Source organism: Ovis aries, chromosome 3 (assembly GCF_016772045.2).
Source record: "Ovis aries strain OAR_USU_Benz2616 breed Rambouillet chromosome 3, ARS-UI_Ramb_v3.0, whole genome shotgun sequence".
Taxonomy (NCBI): Eukaryota; Metazoa; Chordata; class Mammalia; order Artiodactyla; family Bovidae; genus Ovis; species Ovis aries.
The window spans coordinates 20163646-20190047 of record NC_056056.1 but is presented as its reverse complement, the minus strand read 5'-3'; the positions used below and the strand labels follow the sequence as shown (position 1 = coordinate 20190047).

Below are 26402 nucleotides of genomic sequence, written 5' to 3'. Positions count from 1 at the left end.
GTAATGTCTCAGCTTTTTAACACGCTATCTAGGTTGGTCATAACTTTGCTTCCAAGGAGTAAGCGTCTTTTAATTTCATGGCTGCAGTCATCATCTACAGTGATTTTGGAGGTCAGAAAAGTAAAGTTAGCCACTGTTTCCCCATCCATTTGCCATAAAGTGATGGGACCAGATCCCGTGATCTTAGTTTTCTGAATGTTAAGCTTTAAGCCAACTTTTTCACTCTCCTTTTTCGCTTTCATCAAGAGGCTCTTTAGTTCTTCTTCACTTTCTGCCATAAGGGTGGTGTCATCTGCATATCTGAGGTTATTGATATTTCTCCCATCAGTCTTGATTCCAGCTTGTACTTCCTCCAGCCCAGCATTTCTCATGATGTACTCTGCATAGAAGTTAAATAAGCACGGTGACAATATACAGCCTTGACGGACTCCTTTTCCTATTTGGAATCAGTCTGTTGTTCCATGTCCATTTCTAACTGTTGCTTCCTGACCTGCATACAGGTTTCTCAAGACGCAGGTCAGATGGTCTGGTATTCTCATCTCTTTCAGAATTTTCCACAGTTTATTGTGATCCACACAGTCAAAGGCTTTGGCATAGTCAACAAAGCAGAAATAGATGTTTTTCTGGAACTCTCTTGCTTTTTGGATGATCCAGCAGATGTTGACAATTTGATCTCTGGTTCTGACTTTTCTAAAACCAGCTTGAACTTCTGGAAGTCACAGTTCATGTACTGTTGAAGCCTGTCTTGGAGAATTTTGAGCATTACTTTAGTAGCGTATGAGATGAGTGCAATTGTGTGGTAGTTTGAGCATTCTTTGGCATTGCCTTTCTTTGGGATTGGAATGAAAACTGACTTTTCCAGTTGTGGCCACTGCTGAGTTTTCCAAATTTGCTGACATACTAAATGCAGCACTTTCACAGCATCATCTTTCAGGATTTGAAATAGCTCAACTGGAATTCTGTCACCTCTACTAGCTTTGTTAGTAGTGATACTTCCTAAGGCCCACTTGACTTCACATTCCAGGATGTCTGGCTCTAGTTTAGTGATCACACCATCGTGATTGTCTGGGTTTTGAAGATCTTTTTTGTATAGTTCTGAGTATTCTTGCCACCTCTTCTTAATATCTTTTGCTTCTGTTAGGTCCCTACCATTTCTGTCCTTTATTGAGCCCATCTTTGCATGAAATGTTCCCTTGGTATCTCTAATTTTCTTGAAGAGATCTCCAGTCTTTCCTATTCTATTGTTTTCCTCTATTTCTTTGTATTGATGGCTGAGGAAGGCTTTCTTATCTCTCCTTGCTATTCTTTGGAACTCTGCATTCAAATAGGTATATCTTTCCTTTTCTCCTTGCTTTTCACTTCTCTTCTTTTCACAGCTATTTTTATGTGAGAAAAGAGATATGATATGGTAAAGCTAAATATTGTTGAATTAGTGATTATATGATAGTAATTGACCTGAATAAACTCAAAGAATTCAGAGACACTGAAGATCATTCCATGTACCTAGTGCAAAACATCTAAAAATTAAATTTCTATTATTAATATTGTAGAACCATCAATGCATAAATACCAAGCTATTTTAATATTTTACAATATATAGTACTTCCAACATGCTTCTATATCCTATTCTCTTTTAACTTCCTGTGTATTCTGTCATTTGATCTTTAAAATACTCGTGGAGTAGAATAGGTGCTTTTTTTTTTTCAGACTCTAGGAAGGCAGATAATTTGGTTAGATTCAGGACTATTAAGAACTCCAGTTTTTTTTTTTATATTTTATTCTTTTGTGCTATTTTACAAGTTAATGATTTCACTACATATGATAACACATAGTTTATGAAGCAGTTTTCAGATTGAGTGAGACATGTTTCAGTTACATAAATTTTCATGTTCACCAACTGATAATTTTCTTGCCTCCCCCACTTCAGCATTACAGTTCATTTGAAAGCACATTTACTTTTAATTTTTGTTACTTTTTTTTAGTTCTGGCCCTGCCCTTCGAATCATTCTTCATTGATTTTTTAAAAATACATTTTGCATAGCAACAGTAAGTAATAGGGATTTCTTTTTTCACAACTATGCATGTAGATAAAACTAATACCAAAACTGACTGTAAAATATATAGGGATTTTTTTTTGGACATTTTAAAATCTAATATGCTCTTTGAAATTTTAAATGAAAAGATGGGCAAATTTATAATTTTGCATTTTATTATGCCTCTGCAACATTATTTCCATTGCTTTTAACATCTATGCCTCCATTGCTTCATTAACTCATAAAATTGTATCTGTGTCTGTCCTTATGTGAATAACCCTGCATTTTGCATTCCATTTTGGGTGTCACATTTTAGGAGTGGCATATATAAATTGGAGGGTATACAGAAGGGAATTGCTGAGGGAGTAGTGGGTCATTTTATGGTGTTACACATGTAGCAAGTGAATGAACTGTAAGTCTTCTGAGGAGGTGATCTGAAAGGATGGGAGATCATAAATAACAGTAAGTAAAGACTTAAAGGATTTTTCCTTGAAAGAACCAAGCAGAGAGGCACATTCTAAATTAGCAGGGAAAGCTATGAAGCAATCAGATGTGCAAAACTGAAAGAATTGGCTTCCTCTAGAATGGTGAGTGCCCTGTCACCACAGGTGTGCACCCGGTTTAGCTGACCGGCTGGCAGAACTGTGAGGGAACAGTGCTCTTCCTTCTGTCCTGTGTATGCAGTGATGTCAAGTAGCATGGCTCGAGAGGGGAGTCAAGCTTTGGACCAGATGACCTTTAATACCTGCTAATTTATAACGTATTCCTACAGACAAATGGGTAGAGCTTTAAAGCACTATCCAAGAAAACGTAGGAACAGAATATCTGGTTTGTATTAATAGTAATTTAATATGTAGCTCTTCATTTGTGCTCATTTAATATTAGCAGTCTAGTTTCCAGTTCAGTTCAGTCGCTCAGTTGTGTCCGACTCTTTGCGACCCCATGAACTGCAGCACGCCAGGCCTCCCTGTCCATCACCAACTCCCGGAGTCTAGCTTTAGTTGAACCAATTAATTCACATGGTATCTTTCTTAAAACAAATGTTTGGCTTCGTTAGACATCATCACATATGTACATTCCTAAACACACTAAAACATAGCACCCATAAATATTCATCTAGTCTTTTTTTTTTAAGTTTACCTTTGTTAACAACTGCATCATTGCATTTTTTTCCTTTGGCTTCTGTCATGTTCTTGTTCTGAGTCTCCTTTTACATCTCTTTGCAGCGTGTCCCTTTTTCTGTAGTTCTGAAGTGCTTGAAGTAATTTGTGTTAGCTACTATTATTATATACGATAACATTTCTGAGAGCATATTATATTATGCCAGGCTCTCTTCTGAGAACTTTAACTGTACTAACTTATTCATCTTCGTAACCACCCTGGGATTTAGCGGTTCTGTTTTACAGATGAGGAAACTAAGACACCGGAATGTTGTGTGCCCAGTGTAACACAGCTCACGAGCAGCAGGGTCACGAGTTTAGATCCAGATAAGCTAGTTCCAGATCCTTCATGCTTGGCTATTTCACACTTCTCTGCCTCATGGTGATTCAAGGAGACTTGAATTAATTGGCAGTTTATAAAACATAATGTATAGAATGCTATTGTAGAAGAAAGTTATTTTTCTTTAATTTGAATTAAAATACTATGCTAGAAAAGTAAGAAATTTGTGACTAAAATGCTGACTTTTGATGAAGTTAGTTTGGAGAGATCCTCATTTGTTCCAGTGCAAGACACAAAATGTTGGTCCCTGCTGAGGGCTTTTCTCTTTAATTTTCTATAAAGATTTTTTTTTAAGCCATGCAGAAAAATGTAAAGCAGAAATGCAACAAATACTTGTTTTAAAAAATAAAGCATTACCAGTACCTTTAAAACTTAAGGGTAGGGGAAGCTAGTATTTTATCATTATTTCATCTTTATTCTTTTCCAGTTTTAAATATTAGAACATTAATAGACTAATTGGGAAAAGATAATAAAGTTATATACAACTTGACATATCAAAAATAAATTCATAAATGAAGTAGAAGAAAATAGGGAATATGTATCTGATCTTGGATTAGAAAGGAACTTACTAATAAAAGCAAAGAAAGAAAGTAAAAGATTGACTAACCAAAAATTAAAGACTTGTAGATTTAAAAAATGCCACACATTTTACAACACACATGAGAAAGATGAGTTAGTGTCTTTATGCATGGAGTTCTTAGATAAGTCCTTTAGAAAAAAGAGATTGACTTTTCCCAATATAAAAATTAGGAACATATAGGTATTACCATAAATATGAAAAAGTTATCAACCTGATAACTGATTATTAAGCAAAGAAATTAAAATTAAAACTATATTGTAAAACTGTTCTCACCTGCCAAAATGATAAAGATTAAGAAGCTTAGTATTGGTAAGATGTAAAGAAATGGACCCACTTACATGCTGCCAGTAGAACTCAAAGCTCAGTGCACCTCCTTCTGCAGCAGTCTTTGGCAATAAGTTTCATAGCCCTGAAGTGTATAGCCATTGATCAGTTAACATGTTGTTTATTATGGAGGTATGAACAAGAGTTTTGGGAGAACAAAGGAAATCATGGAGAATTCTGCCATTAAACCATCAAGAAAAGTCTCAGAAAGATGGAGGATTAGTAATTTTCCAGGCAAAGAAGTAAGAGAAAAGAAAGTTTTAGGCAAAATATTATATGCAGAGGCACTGATTGTCAGGGTTATATGTGTGTTTGCAGTGTTGTATGGGGTTACGGTCGGGAGAGGGTCAGAATAGGAAGGGGAAGAAGGTGACACTGGAGAGAAAGCTCTGGGTCAGATTGAAAAGGACTGAGTTCATCACTATGCTAGAGGAGTCTTGATTTTGTTCTAATAGGAGTCTTTCAACAAGAGATTAGTATGTTTTGACTTAATGAGATCCTGAACTAAAATACTGACAGTAAAAATGGAGAGAAGAAATCAAGTTAAAGACAGATTTTTTAAGTTGAAATGACAAGAATTAGATTACTGACTGGGAGCCGTTGAGGCAGAGGTTTTAAGGGAAGTCTTATCATGCATTCCCTGGGCCTCCCTGGTGGCTCAGCTGGTAAAGAATCTGCGTGCAATGCTGGAGACCTGGGTTCGATCCCTGGGTTGGGAAAATCTCCTGGAGAAGGGAAAGGCTACCCACTCCGGTACTCTGGCCTGGAGAATTCCATGGACTGACTGCAGTCCATGGGTCGCAAACAGTCAAACACTACTGAACGACTTTTGCTTTCACTCATCATGCGTTACACTGATAGCCTAATGATGAGACTTTTAAAATCTGAAGATTGTGACCTGGGCACATACTTCACACATTCTTCAGAGGTTTTGGAAGGATATGAGATGGGTATTTTTCATAAAAGTATACTAAAACAGGGGCTTGGATACACAGGAAGAACTGATCTCAGTCTCCCAAGTAATAGAGTTGAAACCATAGCTATACATGTAAGGCTAAATAAATGAGTATATACTTGGCTGTGCTATGTTTTAAGGGAATAAATAATAAAATCTGAGTTTCTGTGCTTATATTTTGTATTTAGTGCCTATTGAAGTAGAGTAATTTGAGTTGATTTACTTTTAAATTAGGGTAATAATCATCCATCAACCTACCCTGTCAGTGATTCTCAAAGTCAACCAGCTGTATCAGAATCCATCTCAAAATACATCTTAAAAATGCAAATACTTCCCACCCACCTTACCCCCAATATAATTATATCAGAATCTCTTGAGATGAAGCCTGGGAATGTGCATTATACATAGCATTGGGTAAATCATATACACTAAAGTTTAAGAACCAATTGCATAGTAACCATAGATGAGTTTTGGGGACCAGGTGAGTTCCTTGGCACAAATGTATTCATGGGTGTCACAGTTATAAACAATGAGAAAGTTACTTCTGTTTCTAAAAATAAAAATGATTGCAATATTAGGTGATTGCATTGAATTGGAAAGGAAAGATTGCATATACCCCTGTTCTAAGTCTTAATTTATTTGGCCAAGATAAGTTGCTAATGCTGCTTATCTACCTTTGGTTTTTCCCTTATCTGTAGTTTTATGGAAGGCTTAACCTTTGGTGACCCATTGAACAAGTAGGGTCATGCTGGAATTGAGAAAGCTACATTCTTAGAATTAATTGTCTTTCATACTAGGGTTTATGGTACAACTCTGGGAAAATGTGAGCTGACAATCTGGGCACTTGTGTGAAGGGAACATTGACGCATGTTGAGCTTTCATAATTCTTAAATGGAGCATCAGGGTGGCTACATTTTTATGTCGGCCCAGTGGAAAGAAGATTGTGTCTTACCCCTGAATATTATCTGTGTCCTCTGTTCTGTGATGGTTTGGAAGGCATACCTGTTCAACATGATTATGTGCATTTGCATATAAAGAGAAAGACTTCTCTGAGTGCTTCCATCTCAATTTTAATCATGTTGTTATCAGTGAAGGGAAAGTTAAAATGTTTACAGCATAACATGTGATTTTTCGATCATAGGATATTAAGCTGTTGTTTTCTAAAGAGTGTTAGAGTATAAACTTGCAAACCTCCTATTGCAGATTGCTTGATTTGGCATTTAAAGACTGGGATTGGTCATTTGATGATGTTGATGGTGGTGATGATGATGACGATGTTTTTGATTTCTGAAGAAGTTAAATGGGGTAAATCAAAAAATGAGAAATGAGTTGTTTTAGTTTTTCCAAATAGTGCATGTGGTTTGCACTTGGGTTTTCATTCTTCTTTTTACCAGTTTGAAATTTTATTGAGTTGTTTTTGATAGTATATATTTGAAAAGTAGTCTTCAGACAAGTTTCTAACTGAAATTTCCATGTTAAGTATGAAAGCAAAATGCTATGTTCAGATTCCTTATTGGCTATATATTTTCAATACAGTTGGAATTGTAATTTTTTATCTTAGGAATGAAACATGTAGAAATAACAAATGGAACTAATTCTGATACTTTCTGTTCATTCCAAATAAGTCATATGCAGAGAAGTAAAATTTACGGTGTTTTCAAGTTCTTACAGCTGTATTAGTTTGTGAACATAGCATGGGATTCCTTCTCCCTCCATCCCTCTCTTCTTCCCCCCGCCCCTTTCCCTCTTTCTAACTTGCAAGAATTGAAACCATAAAAACTTTGATAAATGCTGTGAACTAGCTGTTTCTGATTTTGCTTTTTGTGATATGAAATGTTTACTTTTTGAAAATTTAATGTTACTTTTGCTGAAGAATGCTAATGGTATGCTGTGAAAGCTCTTATGCTTTTAGAAAATGTCATTTGGTTAATAGAGGCTAACAGAAATCTGAATGAAAACTGAACCTCATGAGTTAAACCTTTTATATGGAATGAATATAAAAGAAATAATGTCTATCTTAACCTAAGTAACATGTTGCAAAGTACATACTTAAATCACACATGATTTGGATCTGTTTATAACCAGGATTTACAGAGTATTTTTTACATAAATTTACTATAACAGTGTGTTTGTTCCCATTTCATAGATTTTTAAAATGTGGCATAGGGTGAAAAAGCCAAATAGAGCCTAGTCCTTCAGTCCACTCTTCTTTCACCCACACGAGGAAGCTAACAGTTAAACCTCAAATCAAACAGATTCACTTGAGTTATTCATTGACATACCATCTCACCCTAATAGCCAGTTAACCATATTAAAACTTGTGTGTTATGTTTGTGGCCAATATGAGAAAATATGAGGAAGAATATAATTGCATGTACCTTGAAATAAGAAAAGTAAGACAGTAAATATGCTATATGCATGATTTAGGTGTTAAAAGTATAGTAGTTGGAAGACTGTAGAGTTTGATGTAAATGGAATGCCTTTTCAAAGAACTGATCCCAATCTCTTAATTTATTTCACTGTATCAACTGACTTTATTTTCCTTTTCTTTCCAGCTAACTGCCTTCTGTGAATGCAGTCATCATTCAAGGTGATCATATTCTTCCAGTTGAAACAAGACTGAAATATGATGGCCCGAAATTTATTAAAAAGTTATATTTTCCTGAGAGACTAATACACATATATATTCCCTCTATTCCTGCAATATAAATTCTAAATCTTGAATAGGTTTTCTGGGCTCCTTTGGAGCAACAAGTTGAACCAACAGTGATTGGTTAATAGAATAAGAATATCATGTGCAACTCTTCCAGACTTGTTCCGTAAAGCTCTCCTAGCATCACTCACACTACATTGCATAAAGGATTTCGAAGAGTTACAGAAATCATCTTTGCAGCTTCAACAGAGAGATTTCACCAGCACATTTGCCAGAAGAATCTGGGAATGAATGGATTCCACTACAGTGATAGAGACTGCATCTTTAAGAAGTGACCATTGTATTGTGTGTGTGAAGACACACACATGCATACATACACACACACACACACACACACACACAAACACACACACACACAAACACACACACACATAGTACTGTAATACTGCAAGAGGGTTTTTTAACTTCCCACTTTATTTTTTTATAAACATTAATCAGATATCATTACTTACTGCAGTTGCAACTATGCACTTGTATAAAGCCATAATGTTGGAGTTTATATCACTCATTGTGTGTACCTGCTGGAAGCTGCATGTTCATGTTTAAGCAATTATTGTAACAAGAAATTTGAAGTTAATTATATCAGTTTCTTAATGCTTCGTAATAGGCAACTTTACCCATTTTGAATGCCTTAATTTAATTTTTTTCAAGATATCCACCCTTTCCTGTATTTAAAACAAAAAGTATTTACCAGCTTAGGATGCAAATTTGCTTTGCAGAAGAAAATTAGTGCACTATTTTTACACATAGTAGTTATCATTGTCGGCCTATTTTGATTGTATAACAGAATTTTGTTTTAAGTATTGGTGATAGAAACAGTAATGAGTAGTATTGGAACTAATATATCTTTTATGTATATCTATTACTCATCAAACCCCTTTTACAGACCTCAGTATTAGTGTGTGACTATGAAACATTTTCTTTGCTTTTAATTTGCTGGCTATTCTAGGTGTGTTTTTATTTCTGATAAAGACATTTGTGACTTTTTATATTTTCACACTCAAGATTCAAAAAATTATCTCAAATACAAAGAAAACTAAGACATACTGTAGATATATTTTAAGTATTTAAGTGTGATCCCGTAAACACATGACTGTGTATGGCAGCATTTCATTATTGTGGCTGGGAAGCAGTGGCCTCAAAGGCACTTCAATTTTTATTTTTTTAAATGCTATTCAAGTTACATACAGTTTATGGACTATTCCTGCTTTATTTCTCATTATCCCAGAAAAGTATATGTTTTGTACTGCTACAGTATACATCAGTGGTTAAGAATCAAGTAAAGAAAAATTCTGTGGTCTTCTATCATCCTGTGTATATACATGTGCACAGTTTGGCATAATACCGAGATACACCATCCAACATTTCTATGAAGGAAGTAGACATTTTTCATTGATTCTGTCTGGGGTCAGTGTTGAGGTGTTTAAAGAGTTAGATCCCCAATTATAGATACTATTGTGGAAATTGAAGAGTGGCCTTTGGCTGCTGATGTACTGAAACTGAATCTTGTTATTACGTTATCCAGGCTGCACTCTTCCATGCTGTCTGTGCTAAAACTAGATATGCATGCCATTTCCCTTGCAGGTATGTTCTGGTTCGGGGGCACAGCTTTTTTTTTTTTTAAGTAAGATTAAAAAATGAAAAATATATAAAATTTATATAGAATAAATATTTCCATTCATTAGACTTGTTAAAAGGAGACTGAATTAATATTTTATATAGAGATTTTGTTACACTATGGGAGGTTCTATCATATTATTCTGAATTGGAGAGTATATATATATATTTTTAATAAACTTTATTAAGGTGAAATAATTTGAAGTTTACACATGAGTAATTGAAATATTTGAGTAAAAATGGCAAAAGTTTAAATTTTGAATGCTGTATATATATTAGAGAATATGGAGAATCATGGTGTGATGCAACTATACAAGGAAAATTAATGTGAAGTTTTCTGGGGGGCAAAGAGATCCTAAGGGGCAAAAAAAAAAAAATCTCTCCATGAAGATTCTTTTTATTCTATGGTTTGACATAAGTATTTATAAGGTCATTTGTCCAGCCAATGGAAATGTGCTTAATAAAAAATTCTGACCTTCGGTAAGAATTTGCTTTATACCCTGTTGCTGGTTTCATGTACATACATGAGTGCATGCCCCCATCCAAATGTTTTCTTCCCAACACTCATTAAATATGACATTGACTTGGTCTAACAGCCTGCTTTTGTGCCAGCTTCTTTTTCTTGAGGCTCCAAAACCTCCAAGATAAAGTTAAGACCAAAAGTTGCTTGTTTCCTCACACCTGATTTCTCCTAGAGCCACAAATACCTCCTTTTGAGAACTAAGAAGTAGTGAATACTGGGATTTTCTTAGCTGCGGTGTTTTTTGCTTTTTTACTTTTGTGGGAATACTGAGGCAAAGCAGAAGGAAAACTGGTGCCAGGGTTACTGCTGAGGATGACTGTCCAGTGCATGTCGAAAAGTATTAATAAAAAAAAAAATGCTATCTAGAAGCAAACTTTAAGAAAAAACAACGTAAGTTTAAAATACTCTGGAGCTAACTAAAGGATAGTATATCAATAAATCTAAAATAAAGGTGAGGTTTTTTTTTTTAAGATTAACCTGTGCTAGAGTTACACCATTCTGGCTGTGAAGGCTCTCCTTTATCCCAGTTTACCTGTAGATACTGTAGGTTGCCAAACCACAATTTGAGAAGCTATGCTGCTGCTGTTAATCTATTACAGGATTTGGGTGGTAAAATAGAGAAACTGGACACTATATTACCTTATGGAAACATGCTTTAAATAACATGTTTTAAAAACCCAATGAGAGCAAGTCACTTCTGAGTTTCTTGATCTCTGTTGACACTGCTACTGACTCACCTCTCCTCCCCTGGAATAAGATGTCAGTTTCCCTATATTGTGAAGATACCATAGTTGGTTTGTAAAGCACTTTGAAGAATAAGCACTGTGTGACAGTGCTAGATATTATGTTTGGGGGGCTCTCTCCTTGATTCCCTTCCCCATAATAGTTTTGTTTGGGGTTGTAATAAGTTATGAATTGCATGGTTTAGATAATCATAAATATTTGATCAGCTGTCCCCTTGAACAAAAATCGTGGCGCTCCCCCCCAGTTTTTTTTAAATTTTGTTGCATCTTTGTAGTATTGTAATTGTATTTTATGCCTGCTTTTTATATTAAAAATTAAATAAAAGAAATTAAGACATAAGCATTTTCCTACTTTTCCTGTGAAATACTCTTGCAACCTTCTAAAATTTACCCCCCAAAATTACCTTCCTTAAAAGATGGGTATAGCAGAGAAATCTTAATTGAGGTTACACACTTGGGGATCTTCAGCCCTATCACTTAATCCGTGGAGAAATACAAAATCAAGTTTCAACTAGGAGTTTGTATCTAACATCAGTATTTTAACGAACATGCAAACTTGAGAATCTCATGAGTGTCAAGGATAAGGAAAAGAAGCAGTCTGTTTTGGTAGAATAGTGTGCTGACAAGTGGTTTTCTAGAAAGAACTTTTTGGTAATCAGTGGGGTCTTTTCTAGGATACTTGCTGGCTGTCTGATCTGGGACAGATTATTCAGTATGGACTTCAGTATATTCATCTGTAAAATGGAGACTGTTTACTTACAGGATTCTTGTGGGATTAATGATGTGTACAGAATATCTGGGGTGGCTCTAATGTATGTTCCTTTCACTTCCAAAGGGGAAAAATGGAGAACTCTCTAGCTACGATACTATATTTTCTCTAAGGAGTTGCTTTCAGTTCAGTTCAGTTCAGTCGTTCAGTCGTGTCCGACTCTTTGCAACCCCATGAATCGCAGCACACCAGGCCTCCCTGTCTATCACCATCTCCCGGAGTTCACTCAGACCCACGTCCATCGAGTCTGTGATGCCATCCAGCCATCTCATCTTCGGTCGTCCCCTTCTCCTCCTGCCCCCAATCCCTCCCAGCATCAGAGTTTTTTCCAATGAGTCAACTCTTCGCATGAGGTGGCCAAAGTACTGGAGCTTCAGCTTTAGCATCATTCCTTCCAAAGAAATCCCAGGGTTGATCTCCTTCAGAATGGACTGGCTGGATCTCCTTGCAGTCCAAGGGACTCTCAAGAGTCTTCTCCAACACCACAGTTCAAAAGCATCAATTCTTCGGCACTCAGCCTTCTTCACAGTCCAACTCTCACATCCATACATGACTACTGGAAAAACCATAGCCTTGACTAGACGGACCTTAGTCGGCAAAGTAATGTCTCTGCTTTTGAATATGCTATCTAGGTTGGTCATAACTTTTCTTCCAAGGAGTAAGTGTCTTCTAATTTCATGGCTGCAGTCACCATCTGCAGTGGTTTTGGAGCCCCCAAAAATAAAGTCACACTGTTTCCACTGTTTCCCCATCTGTTTGCCATGAAGTGATGGGACCAGATGCCATGATCTTTGTTTTCTGAATGATGAGCTTTAAGCCATCTTTTTCACTCTCCTCTTTCACTTTCATCAAGAGGCTTTAAGCGTTGATAAAGCATATCTAAATATTTGTTGGACTAAAAAAATCACACAGTTTATACTACTAGTCAGATGATAACTGCATATAAGAAAAGATTTACTTGGACTTTTTAAAAAATATTAACTATGATTTTTGAAACTATAGAATGAATGATTTGTTTTTTTATTTTTAGATGCCGTGTTTCTTTTCCTGTTGGTCCCAAGCAGTAGTTCTAAAAGGATTAGTCAGTTTATATTTTTAAAACTGCACTTTACCTAACTTAAAGCTAATCACATTAAAACAATTGAGTTTTAAGACTCAGAAGAGTTCAAAATAAGTTTATTTTACACAGGAAACACTTTCTAATAAACATCATTTACTTACTGCATATAATAGAATAATGCTACTCAATTATTAGGTGAATGTTTTTAAATGTTAGGTTTTATAAGCTTTTATAGGAAAATACAGTGGATAATCTTAACAGCATGTTTAAAGTATGATACCATAATGAGAATTAAATCCATGAGAGCTTGGCAGAACCCAGCAATACCCTTTGCTGCATATATTTTCAGTAGGCAAACCCTGGTTGCGGTTGGCTATATTTTGTACCAAATTCCAGTAACAGTTAATTGTGCAGGTGTAATCCTTTTAAAAATGGCAGCACTGTGCTTGAATCTTGAAGTATATTGGGATTGCCTCTTCATAAGTAGAGATTGCTGGTATCTTTTGTTACGAAATGCTTAAAGGTACAGTATGAAGTTAAAGAGCTACTTTGGTATATGCATTCAAACCAGTTACATTTTTGCTTCCTTGATATCTTTGCTATAGCCAAGGAGGTATTTTATGATAATATGATACAATAAGGCCATCCTATTACGTCTGGATTACAATTAAACATTCGTCCCAGGAAGTGAACCCTGGTAAGTTATTAAAATTTCCAAAATCCCACTCCATTCATGTGCATTTGTGTTTTGGAGACCATGTATTTCTTAAAAGATTTTAAAAGTTGAGAAGTAGATGTAATTAGTTCCCAGAATAAGGGTCAAAGCTGCCTCATCAGAAAGGGCTTTTTGGAAGACTTCCATCCATCACCAGCTTTCTCAGAATTGCAGATGTCTAAAGTCCTACCTTAACCTAATAAAGTGGGGGCAGAGGATTTTTAAAAATCAGCATTTTTAAACAAGTGTTTAACTGGGCTTTTTCAAGTCTAAAGTATCTTTGGCACGGTTGACTAAACTTATGATTTAGCAGTGAGCTTTTTTTTCCTTTGGTTCCGTTATTCAGAATCCACTTTGTGTATAGGAATAATCCATCATTCAGACTTCATATCGGTCTTCCGGTAGTGAAGTATTGTAGCAGTTACCCATATGTTTAAGGCCAGCATGATCACAAAACGTGTAAGAACTGAAATCAGTCAAAAAAGAAAAGTGTATATTAAAAAATACTGTTTTCACATAAAATCACCACCTTCTCTAAGTAGAAGCCTAAATAGGCTTAACGTCCCCTACCCCCCACCCAAAAGGAAACAGAACTATGGGTCATGTAAATGTTGGTGCAACTGTGGTTCCAAATATTTCTGGGGGGAAAATGGTCTTATCATTACTACCTCTGGCCACTTGGCCTGACTTCATGAATAATTTCATCTTAAATGCTTAATTTGGAGGAATCTGACTGGTTGGTAAATGCTACAACTTTTTAAAAGCCTATTATCATTTTTTAAGTCTTAAGGGTGGTGGTATCTTAGAAAATTCCATGTTAATTAAGCAAAAAGTGGTACACTGCAGTCACCTAAGATAATTCTGAAAAAAGTCAAGGTATGTTTTATATTAAAGTAACCATGAAAATGTGGCTTTTTGTTAAAAAGGAAAAAATAATCTCAATGACTTGATGAACACTCCTGATAAATAAGGTTTATGAGACTTAATGTGTCTTTGGGGTTATAAAACACTTTTAAGATAGATGAACTGTTTTTAAGAGATTATTCTCAGTTATACTGGTCACTTTCATGAACAGCAGTCACCTCAGATACAAAACAAATCACAATTAGAAGATTCTCGACCTTTTAAAATTAATTTTTAATATGAAATTTGTTTTGTTGTTCAATTATGGTTTGACTCTCTTTTGCAAGCAGAGAATTCATGTCCTGTAGGGAAGCCTCAGGTTTCTCCCTTCCCCACTTGACCCAGGTGTACACTCTGGCCAGACACTTTTCAACCCTTCTCTCAGAGCTAATGTAAAGTACTTGAGCCAAAAATAAAACCCTGGGATGGAACTAGCAAATGCATCCTGCTGCTTTGTGGCACTATGTCTCAGATAATAATGAACTTATTTAAAAGGTCTACACACCAAGGACACATTTCTAGTCTTCACAGAATAAGTCACCCTACCTGTTTTAATCATTTTCCAAACATTTATATGCTTGAAAATTCAGCCTAAGGAATGAATGACATTCTCTTTAAGTTAACCCAAGTTTGTTTTCTCCTCCATCACGGTAACCCTTTAAAAATAACAGAACAAGGACATGGAGTAAAATGATTGTGTCACTCCCCATTCTGCTGCCTGTGGGCAGTTCTCTGAGGCTCCCTGCCACCACCTTCCCTCTCATTAGACTCAACCCAGGGCTCTCCCACCAGCCCTGCTGGTGTTCCTCCATCCTCCTTGCTCACAACCTCCATATGTGCTGCTCCTTGTAACAGTCTCTTCCCTCATCCCTCTCCCCTTCAAATTAATCTTCCCAGCTCCCTCCAACTACGTCAGGCTTCCTTGTTAGGTGCTCATCCTGTCCTCTTTTGAAACACTTTACGGTATTTTTCAAATATTGTGTGATGACCTCACTCTTCATTTCCACTGCTAGAGTGGAAGCTTTACGAAGATAGGAATCGACTATCTTGTGCATATTCCATCCTGGATACGGCAAGAGGGTGCTTAACACTATGCATGGAGACTGATGAGGACCTGCAGTATATTGCAGCTAGCCTCCAGTGGGGCTAAACTGGCTGTGTTAAACCCCAAGATAATTTACAAGTGAAGGAGGCAGATGGCATAAAGTTCAAAGAGGATGTGGGCAGAAAAATATTTTGCTTACTTGTAAGATCATTGGTGGTCATTAAAGTTGTCATTATTCTTGCTGTAAAAGAAAAAATTCAGCAATAAATATCAACTTCTCAGACATGTCAGTACTTAGCAAATATCTTTCCATTTTAAATACAGGAATACATGCTAACTGTTCTTGAAAGATCTGAGTAGAAGAGAACCCTGGATGGAGAAGCCGGTAGTTTAAGATTTTAGAAGAAACATGAAAAAGTATAATTCAAATATCAACAATTAGGAAATCTAGTGAATGTAATAACTCTGGATATTTTAAAAATGTTCCTACCTAAATAGAGTACATATTCATTTTAGGTAGTTCCTGCAAGAATCCAAATGAACAGTGGAAATCTAAAGTTGAGACTAAACACACTATGGCTCCAAGAAAACTCCACTGCTGCAAATTATGTTCATTCACAAAAGTCAATGTATGAGTCTCATCTCTTCAATTTATTACATCATAAACATTCATATGTTTAAAACAAGTTAACGGATTTAATATAATCTTCTTGATGCTTTGCAAACAACAAGAGAAGATTGTTAATAATAGGTCATATTTTTGGAGAAAAGTGTCCTTTTACATTTTTTTAGCAACTGGAATACAGATCTTGCAGAAAATGGAGAGTGGTGTGCACGAAATCAGTCTTATAAGTAAGGATACACTAGAGATTCAAGAATTAACATGCAAAGGATTTAAGCTTAAGGGATTATGACCCTTGGACATCAAGTTAGCCCACCCCTCTAGGTAGACACCCCACACACACACACCAACAGGGGACACCCCATCAATTAGAGTTGTGTTCTTACTTGCACAAGTATAAGAAGCGAGGCTCCACGTCAGAGCGCTTGCTGCTCCTGAGTCCCTGCTCTTCCACAGGTACTGGAGCTGTGCAAACTTACTGGCCGCACTGATGAAAGTGCATAAGTTCTGTTTGAGGATAAAACAGGAGGAAGGACTCCCTTAGTTTCAAATGCAGAAGAGCACCAGATACTGAAAGCCCCTTTGAGGGGAGAAGGGGGGTTATGCTTTTTGGGATTCCCCAACCAGGGATTGAATCTGGACCACCGGAGTCCTAGCCACTGGACCACCAGGGAATTCCCTGAAAGCACTTTTGAAACCAAGCTTTCATGTCAAGTAATAACCAACAAGGACAAATGCCAAGTTTCATGATAAAGAATGGAGGCAGCAGCAGCATACTTAGGTCTAACCTACCAACCCCTTCAGGTGAGTAACCAATGTGCCGCAGCAGGTAGGACGTAACCGAGGGTAAAAATCTGCAACGGCCACAAAGGCTTATCTGTCACCACCTGCCGATAATAAATTGATGTATAGATACTACAGTAGGGGATGGGGGGACCATACTGCTTTGCACTGAGATTTATAAACTCAAAGCAGCAAGCTGGGGCGCATCAGCTCTGAGTTTCCGGCTGTTCTGATGAGCCACGTGAGACTCCGGCCCTGTGCTCCCTGACCTCTGCTCCCCAGTGAGGTTAAGAGTACAGCACCCTCCACCCTGAGCCCGGCCCAGGCTGCCATGGTAACCCTACATATCTGCTCTCCGTATGTCACAAGGCTAACAGCCAAGTCCACTTTCCAACAAGATGTTGGAGGTAGAATGGGTCGAAATCCAGGAGTTCGGGTGTGGCTGGCAGTGACCACCAATTAGTTCTGCTCCTTTTCCCATGAGGTAGAAAAGTTCATGTCAACCACCATTTGATCTTTGGTCAAATGCTTCCTGACCTGCTACCACAATCCTATTCTTACAGCAGGGAATTTCTGGCTCTTAACCAAGGAAGGGAAAAGAATACAGCACTTACCTTTTTCCAAGGAAGAAAAAAAATTGTATCAATATGTAATTACTAACCTGATAATATGGCACTAGCAGCAAAGAACCCACCGGCCAATGCAGGAAATGTAAGAGATGTGGGTTCCATCCCTGGGCTGGGAGGAGGAAATGGCAACCCACCCACTCTGGTATTCTTGCTTGGAGAATCCCCATGGACAGAGGAGCCTGACGGGCTACAGTCCATTGGGTCACAAAGAGTCGGACACAACTGAAGTGACCTACCACCCAACCTGAAACTCTTCACTTCATGCTCAGTTCTTCATTTGACTACTGACTCCACAATCTGGTTCTCCAGGGCTCCCCCCGCCGAATGAAGTAAAAATATTGTGCCATACATTTAAGTGAGAATAATGTATTTTTAATATTTGGATAGCACTGGGCTTTCATCCCAGCATGCTTTGGTACAGCTGCAAAGCACAGGGGTGCTTTCGATACAGCGGGTTGAACATCCAATCTATAAAACTGTTTGCAGGGCAGGTGTCACAAGGAAAAGAGGGAAGACAGACTCTGTGAACACACGATCTTCTCTGGGGCAGTTTACTCACCATGGCCAGATCTAGGATCCACTGCTGCAGAGTGAGGAGGAACCAAGCAGACACGCAGCTTACCACATGCTAAGGGACACAGCAATGGCTTGTTGGCTGGTAGCTCCACCACCCGCCCGTGGAAACAAACCGAGAATACAGAGGTTACACGTCTAAGCCGAGTGTGGACTGGAACAACTGCTAGAACTTGTCAGTTTGGAAAAGACAAAAGTGGTCCAGGTGAACACTTGCTAAGGAGTTCAGAAGCACAGAAGCAGAATTCTGGAAGAAAATTACAAAGAACCCTGTGTTCTTAGACCCATCCTAGAGCTGGGAACGTTCCAGATGATCTTAACTGCCCATTTCATTCTTGACCACATAGACCTCTCCAACATAATGTCAACAGTTAACGCACCTTTGATGTAAGATGTAACACAATTTATTTTTATTATTTTAAAACATGAAACTGTGGGATCAGAAGCCTCCAGGGTCTAGCCATATCAGTCTGATTAAAAGCCAAAATAATCACAGTAGTTCAGAAAGTGAAAGTGGCTCAGTTGTGTCTGACTCTTTGTGACCCCATGGACTGTATAGTCCATGGAATTCTCCAGGCCAGAATACTGGAGTGGGTAGCCTTTTCCTTCTTCAGGGGATCTTCCCAACCCAGGGATCGAACCCAGGGATCGAACCCAGGTCTCCCGCATTGCAGGCAGATTCTTTAACAGCTGAGCCACCAGGGAAGCCCAAGAATACTGGGGTGGGTAGCCATTCCCTTCTCCAGTGGATCTTCCCAACCAAGGAATCAAACTGGGGTCTCTTGCATTGCAGGCGGATTCTTTACCAACTGAACTATCAGGGAAGGATTCTCATTTGCTATCATCTCTCCCAGAATCATTCCATTCCAGACACAATGGTATTGCTATTCCTTGAACATTTTCATCTGAGCCCTCATATACTTACCTGTTTATCCTCTTCTTAGGAAACTTTTTCACCTGGTATCTTTATGGCTTGTTGGCCCACTTCCTTCAAGTGTTAACTCGTATACTACTTTTTCAATTAGTAGCTCCTTGTCCACCCTATGTAAAACTGAGATACCTCCTATTACCTGTCAGTGCTTTATTTTGCTCTGTAACTCATACCATGCAATATTCAATATATTTAGATTATTAAGTATGGTTTTCTTTCCCACATACCTTTTGTGAGCACAAAAAGACTATGCATAGAACAAGACTGGCTCATAATGCATGTTCAAGGATCGACTAAAAAACTAGTTAAACACTTAGGATGCCTGATACAGGAGACGTCTTCTGCAAAATTGTTGTCACATGAAACTGTTTACTGGTTTTCTTTCCTGCTAACTCCAGTGTAGAAATGACACAGTTGGGTAGAGCAATGCTAGGAGACAGGAGAAATGATACCTGAGTGCTATCAAGTTCAGTGATGCTGCAGGAAGACAGCTCGGCTAGAGAAGCAGAAACAAACGCAGAAGGCGGTGGCCGGGCCAGGGCGGGGACGGCCAGGAGCCTCTGCCGTGACCACAGGCAAGTCATCTTGCTTCTCTCAGCCCTAGTTTGCCTATCTGCAAACTGGGACTTAATATTCCTTACCCTACTCATCTCCTCACTGCTTTGTGGCATATTGTAGGGACTCAAGAGGCTGCCAGGATTACAACTGATAACATTATTTAAATGAAGGGCTTTGAAACAGACAATCTCTGTGCTCAGGTCAGTGGAACAAAATATGAGTCGATACCAGAAAAGGCAACCTGAATCTAGGAGGGAATTTTGTTTTTCAACACTCTCTAATTTGAATTTTAAACTACTGTTGCCCAATTTTGTACCACTGCACCTCATTCCACTCATTCCAGATACACATTTTATTAAACTTAAGCAGCCATTGCAGCAACTGAGATCCTAGAGATGACTTATTTGTAGGGTGGCCAGACAGAGCAAATTAAAATACAACACATCCAGTTAAACTGGAATCTCAGCTCAACAAGTGATTTTTTAGCATAAGCATGTCCTGCATAGTATATGGGACCTGCTATTACCTACCGCCCCCCCCTTTCCTCTACCCTGAAGCTCAGATCTTGTCACTGATGTGGCAGGACTGATTGCCACTCAAAAAGGCTCTCGGCTTCTTAAGGAGAGTGAAGTTCAACAAGAGAATAACAGGAGTTTTGACAAGCAGAATGAAGATGGAAGGCGGGCCCACGTGCACAGAAAATGCTGAGTGACCTGAGAGGCGACAGGTCTGTGTGACGACTGGAGTCCAGGGAGATCTGAACCAGCTGTCAGGAGCCCAGACCCGCCCACTAATAAGCAGTAAGAAGCCAAGCTGACCAGGTGTCTTAGCGGCATCGTGTTGCAGACCAGACATGCCTGTCATATGGGTACGTTTGGGGGGAAGGAAGAAATACCTCCTTTCCCCTAAAGAAGACACGTGGACAATGTGGCTGTTAGCAGAGGTGCTCCTGCAGCCCAGCCTTGCAGTCCTAAGTCTAAATCCCCCCAGCTGGTGGGTCAAGGCACCATGGGGGCACCCTGGTCTCAGAGGGGAGACCCCAGGCAGAGACATCTAGGGCATCTCTGGGCTGTGGAGATACACTAGCCCACAAGGAATCTTACTTTGGGGATTGTTTTTTCTTAATTTGACCAAAAGAATAAATATCTGGTAAAGGATCCTGCTTTAACAGGGCTTCCATGGTAAAGAATACACCTGCAATGTGGGAGACCTGGGTTCGATCCCTGGGTTGGGAAGATCCCTTGGAGAAGGGCATGGCAACCCACTCTAGCATTCTTGCCTGAAGAATCCCATGGACAGAGGAGCCTGGCGGGCTCCAGTCCATGGGGTCACAAAGAGTCAGACACGACTGTAGCACAGCACAGCACAGAACCCAGCGTAATAACATCCTATTAGCAAAACGGGTGGATGTAAGAGTTGGACTATAAAGAAAGCTGAGCACCAAAGAATTGATGCTTTTGAACTCTGGTGTTGGAGAAGACTCTTGAGAGTCCCTTGGACTGCAAGGAGAGCCAACCAGTGTATACTAAATGAAATCAGTCCTGAATATTCATTGGAAGGACTGATGCTGAAGCTGAAGCTCCAATCCTTTGGCTACCTGATGCAAAGAGCTGACTCACTGGAAAAGACCCTGATGCTGGGAAAGATTGAAGGCAGGAGGAGAAGGGGACAACAGACGATGAGATGGTTGGATGGAATCACTGACTAAACGGACATGAGTTTGAGCAAACTCTGGGAGTTGGTGATGGACAGGGAGGCCTGGCGTGCTGCAGTCCATGGAGTTGCAAAGAGTCGGACACCACCAAGCCACTGAACTGAACTGATTTGCAAAACTAAACACACCCCGCAGCCCCACCCGTCCCAGCTCTGATTCTCAGATGGTGAAAGGATACACGATGATGTACGGCGCTGCCCGTCTCACATCCCCATTGAAGTGGAAGACACACAGCAGGAGGATGAGATCTGGAAAGAAAAGGCTCTGAGCTGTGGGGGTAGGTGCTGAGCACCGAGGCTGGGCAGGGGGATGGGGGTCGGTTACCTTGTGCGATGAGGATGGGGTACTCCAGGTATGTCAGCAGCGGGTACTCATAGTAACACTGGTACCGGAGGAAGACCAGGAACCTGGGGAGAAGGAGGACACTCCTGAGGTCTGACTCACCCAACCCCCACAGCAGGCAGGCCTGGCCCCCACCCAGGAGCCTAGGTTTGTGCACAGAACCTGAGAACTGGAGCTGGGCATCAGCAAATGGTAAGGAGGAAGGTACAGAACAAGGGCTTCCCTCATAGCTCAGATGGTAAAGAATCTGCCTGCAATGCAGGAGACCCAGGTTCGATTCCTGGGTCAGGAAGATCCCCTGGAGGAGGAAATGGAAGATCCCCCAGAGGAGGAAATGGCAACCCACTCCAGTATCCTCGCCTGGAGAATCCCATGGACAGAGGAAACTGGCACGCTATACAGTCCATGGATGGGGTGGCAAAAGTTGGACACGACTGAGCGACTAAACCACAAATCACCACAGAACAAGGAGGATGAAATATCAACCAAATTGTCTCCTCGACTTCTGGAGCTGGGGCACTGGGGTCTGCCAAGCTGCTTCGGATGGTCAGTTAGAGACAGATCTGACCGGGAGGAGGAAGAGACCAGGCTTCCGGACCCAGGCCTGCCTGTCTCTAAGGCTGGGCACTTCCGAGGCCCCAGGAAGCTGCCTCAGGACATGCTCAAGAAGGTCAAGAGGCCAGGAAGGACCTCTGAGGGGGGCTGAGAGGCATCCTGGGCAGGCATCCCGGGCAACGGGCATATGAGGGCCCAGCAGCAGGCTGGGGAGCCTGTCTGTGTTTTGAAGAGGAGGAACATCCCACAATGATTCCAGTGGCCTCCAGAGTGCTGTGGGGCGGGGGACAGGGAGGTGGGGGGCAAGACAGGGGGACTCTTTAGTTCCTTTAAGAAAATTCTAGCCCTGGAGAGGCTGTGAAGACACCCCCCCAGGCCCCGTGTCCCCCCCCCAGGGTGAGCCAGAGCCTCCACAGACAAAGTGGACTTAATAGTTCACAGCTCCCAAGCCAGGAAAAGGTGTGACCACAGCCCCACACCCTCACCTGGGGCCCCACTATGACACTGGCCAGCACTTAGCGCTCTGGCTACCTGCTGAGCCACCTTCCTGAGACCACCTGGACTCCTCCCTCCAGCATCACCTGCTGAGGGTGGAGCCCCAAGGGGAAGCGCAGACTCCAGGACTTGGGTACTGGGCTCACAATCCCCAGCAGTTACTAACCTCTGGGGCTTCGGCTTCCTTATCTGTAAAATGGGGACAAGAGCACACCTACCTCATTCCCTGTATCTGCACAGATGCTTTAACCCTAAGACCATGTCTTCAGCATCTTTCTCTGGCCTCACTGCCTCCAATCCAGCCGCTGAGTTTCTGTTTACAAGGCTCCCTGCCTGGAGGGCCTCCTTCTCCAGGTGGCTGCCTTTTCTGGTCCCTGAAAGGATGCCCAGGGGTTCCCCTTCCCTGGAGCAGACCAGGGCATTCCCCCGCCCTGAATGATGAACTTCTCAGTTCAGTTCAGTTGCTCAGTCCTGTCCGACTCTTTGCGACCCCAAGGACTGCAGCACGCCAGCCTCCCTGTCCATCACCAACTCCAAGGCCTACTCAAACTCACGTCCATCATGTCGGTGATGCCATCCAACCATCTCATCCTCTGTCGTCCCCTTCTCCTCCCGCCTTCAATCAAAGGGTATGGCAATCCACTCCAGTATTCTTGCCTAGAGAATTCCACCGAGAGAGGAGCCTGGAGGGCTACAGCCCATGGGCTCACAAAGAGTCAGGCGCGACTGAACTTCTCAGCAATTATCTATTCTCCCCCAGAGCAATGGGGATCACTGAGGCAGGGAGCACTTTCCCAGGGGGGCCCCAAACCGATGGAGGTCACATACCCTAGGGTTGGCCCCTCTGATGGGGGTGTCCCTGGAGGGACCCCACAAGTCCCAGGGTGGCCCCTCACGCCTGCACGCTCTAGAGGTCTCCTCTTTCTCCCACCCTCTCCCCTACCTCCCTTTTGGCGGGAGAAACCGGGTCCCACCAAGCGGGCTGCCCCCAGCCATAAGTGCTTGCCCACGACCCGCCCTCAGAGTTGCCCGGTGGTAACTGGAGTCCGCCGCCTGGCGCTGGCGCGGGACAGCCGGGAGGGCTGGGCCTCACGGGGAGAGGAGCTAGACTGCTGGGTTCGGTCTTTCCCACCACGTTTACAACTCCGCTTTTCGCCGTTCAGGTCTTTATGATTATTACTTTGCTTATTCAGAATATTACTACTTTTTCTGTAGACTGATGTATAACTGATATACATTATATTAGTTTCAGGTGTACAGCATAATTCAGTATTTGTATATATTGTGAAATGACCGCTGCAACAAGTCTGGCTATCATCCATCACGTTCAGATCTTTAAACACCGAGCCAGGGCACCCACTCCTGACTTTTAAGGATAAACCAGCTCTTGCAACAGTCTTCAAGTGCCGACTGGAGCGCCAGCTGAAGTCCAACTCCAACTCAAATTCCCCTCTACCTCCAAAAAGCTCTACCTTCTCTGACACCCGTGCACCCCCTCCCCCCGAAAGGTGTAACTTTCAAAAGCCAGAGGGTCCAACCCCTCGTTTTATAAGTGAGGAAACCGAGACCCGAGACAGGGGGAGGGTGGGTTTAGAGAGAATGCACACGCGAGGCTCGAGGGCCCAGTGGCCTTGCTCAAAGCGGGATGACTGGTTTTGTCACTAACCGGTGGAGTGACGATTTCTCGGAGTGTCGGTTTCCTTATCTATAAAATGGGCGTGCGCCCACTTTCGTTCCGGAGCAGCAAGTACTGAAAGGAAGTGAGCGGCCCGGGCAGGCGCTACTCCCCGCGGCCGGGGCTTCTGGGCTCGGTTCCCCGCGGGCCAGCTTTAGCAGAGCCGGGGCGCTCCCGGGCTTACTCACCCCGCCAGCTCCAGCAGCAGGCTCGGGAGGCTGATGCCCCGCGAGCTGCGCGCCCCCAGCACGGCCGAGATCTGCGGCAGCTTGAGCGCCGCGCACACGCCCAGCGTGCTCCAGTTGCAGAACCACAGCAGCGTCTCCATGGCGCCCGCTGGGCTGGGACTCGGGGGGGTCCTCCGGCCCGGCCGCCTGACGAGGGGAGCAGTTCAGCTCTCGGCCGCCGGGTCCACCGGTCCAGTCCTTCCGCCTTTCCTGGCCCCCGCCTTCGGGGCCGCCCCGTCGAGGTCCGCCCCTCCGCCTCCCCGCCCCCGATCTCCGCCCTCCGCCCCGCTCAGGGCTCCCTCTCCCTCTGTTCACTCCGGCCCCGGCTGGTCCCGACTCCTCCCCCGGTTCGCCCCCACCCTGGACCCGCTCCGCCGGAGCCGGGGGCGGGGAGGCTCGCCTCTTGGGTCCTTGCCGTCGGTCCGCGCCCCATATCGCGCCGCCGGCCCCTCCCCGGGTCCTGTCCCTCCGCCCCCGGGCCCGCCTCGTGTCCTTTGCGTGCTGTGCCCGCTGCTGATTCACTTTCCCGCGATGTGAAAAACAGACTGGAGCAGTTCTGAGCCTCCGGGCGACGCCCCAGAAGGGGCCGCTTTCCCACGGGTCGGGGGTTGGGGGCCAGAGCTTGAATCCCGGAGGACGAACGGGCACCTCTCGCGGGGGCCAGGGACCATTTTGTTAAGTTTATTACTTCTGAAAAGTGTGTTTTGTTTTGTTTTTCTCACTAAAAATTTCAGAGATAGACTTTTTAAAACATCCCAGCTTAGTTTCGGTGCGGCCTCCGCAATTTAGACGCGGAGACAGGGCCCAGGTCCGGCCAGCCCTTCCTCCTGCTGAGAGCGGAGGGCGCCCCATCCCTGCACCGCAGGAAGCCTCTTCCCTGGGGGCTTGCTCCTCTACCCTGAAGACTACTCCGCCAGAGCCCTGCACTTCAGCGCTTGAGTGAGATTTTTTTTTTTCCTTAAGGAGGTAAAAATAGATTTCTATTGACAAAAGAAGGAACTTAGACTGAGGGGTCGGGGCGGGGTGTGTGTGCATTTTCCAAGTTTCCGAAATGGTATAGGTACCGAGTCAAGATTAAAAAACAGAAAGAAAGAAAGACAGAAAAAAAAGTCGCATAAATGCACTGCCAGAAAGCAAGGTAAAGAAGAACACTGCCTGCACTTGCCCACCTCCCGTCTGTCCTGAGGGGAATTCAAGAGGGAGAAGGCCAGGAAGCTTTCTGTGCCGGGGTTTACTGGCTAGCTAGTTAAGCTATCTAAGGAAAAATGACAAGCCCTGAAAATCATCCCCTGGAGAAGGAAATGGCAATCCACTCTAGTATTCTTGCCTGGAAAATTCCAAGGGCGGAGGAGCCCGGCCGGCTGCAATCCATGGGGTCAAAGAGTCAGAGGGAACTGAGCCTTTACTAAGGGGGCACACGTGCGGGGGACTGCTATGCTAGACTCTACTTCTGCATAGGTTTGACACGGTCAGTATTAAAACCAAGTTTAGAAACAGAAGGAAGAATGGTCATGAGGTCCTGTGACGCTCATTTTAAGGTGAGGATTCTGAGCTCCAGAAAGGTGAGGGAACCTAGGTCTCGGGACCAGATTTAGTCCTGGTGTTATTGATCTGGGCTCTTGAACACTTTGCTCAACAGAAATCTATAAGAGGGCAGAGAAGACATTCACACAAGGCTTTCCTGGGTCTTGGGTTGAGCCTGAGTGGTGGCTTAGGTGGTCTGCCCACCCCGTTGGTATTGCTGTGGGCAGGGATTGGGCATGGTACCTGCTTTTGCTCCCAGTACCTCAGAAGTGGCAGTTGAGTTTTGGCCTTGTT

At 42.0% G+C, this 26402-nt stretch overlaps 2 protein-coding genes across 3 annotated transcripts in view; one reads left to right on the top strand and one right to left on the bottom strand.

Annotated features, from left to right (window-relative positions):
• ROCK2 (Rho associated coiled-coil containing protein kinase 2) overlaps window positions 1-11328 on the top strand; it is a 134955-nt gene extending 123627 nt beyond the window's left edge. The window contains exon 33 of the mRNA XM_060413818.1: window positions 6596-11328. Coding sequence (XP_060269801.1) covers window positions 6596-6683 — 88 coding nt within the window. The 3' untranslated portion in view covers window positions 6684-11328. The remainder of the gene's footprint in view (window positions 1-6595) is intronic.
• A 1588-nt stretch (window positions 11329-12916) lies between these two features.
• Window positions 12917-24796, bottom strand: SLC66A3 (solute carrier family 66 member 3). 2 transcript variants are annotated; one of them, XM_004005688.5, is made up of 7 exons: window positions 24546-24796; window positions 21615-21697; window positions 21469-21538; window positions 18074-18131; window positions 16489-16609; window positions 15680-15721; window positions 12917-13998 (listed from the first exon to the last, which is right to left on the bottom strand). In XM_004005688.5, the coding sequence occupies exons 1-7, from the start codon at window positions 24683-24685 to the stop codon at window positions 13907-13909; spliced, it is 606 nt and encodes a 201-aa protein (XP_004005737.3). In that variant the 5' UTR covers window positions 24686-24796; the 3' UTR covers window positions 12917-13906. The 2 variants fall into 2 exon arrangements, with proteins under 2 accessions (XP_004005737.3, XP_027822325.2); XM_027966524.2 differs by lacking the exons at window positions 12917-13998; window positions 15680-15721; window positions 16489-16609; window positions 18074-18131 and adding an exon at window positions 18138-18259.
• Window positions 24797-26402: the final 1606 nt, after the last annotated feature.

Coding starts and splice junctions, on each gene's coding strand:
- SLC66A3 (XM_004005688.5), bottom strand. CDS start 24,685: ATGGAGACGCTGCTGTGGTTCTGCAACTGGAGCACGCTGGGCGTGTGC. Junction 21,698..24,545: donor CTGCTGCTGGAGCTGGCGGG/GTGAGTAAGCCC, acceptor CCTTCTCCCCAG/GTTCCTGGTCTTCCTCCGGT. Junction 21,539..21,614: donor CCCCATCCTCATCGCACAAG/GTAACCGACCCC, acceptor TTTTCTTTCCAG/ATCTCATCCTCCTGCTGTGT.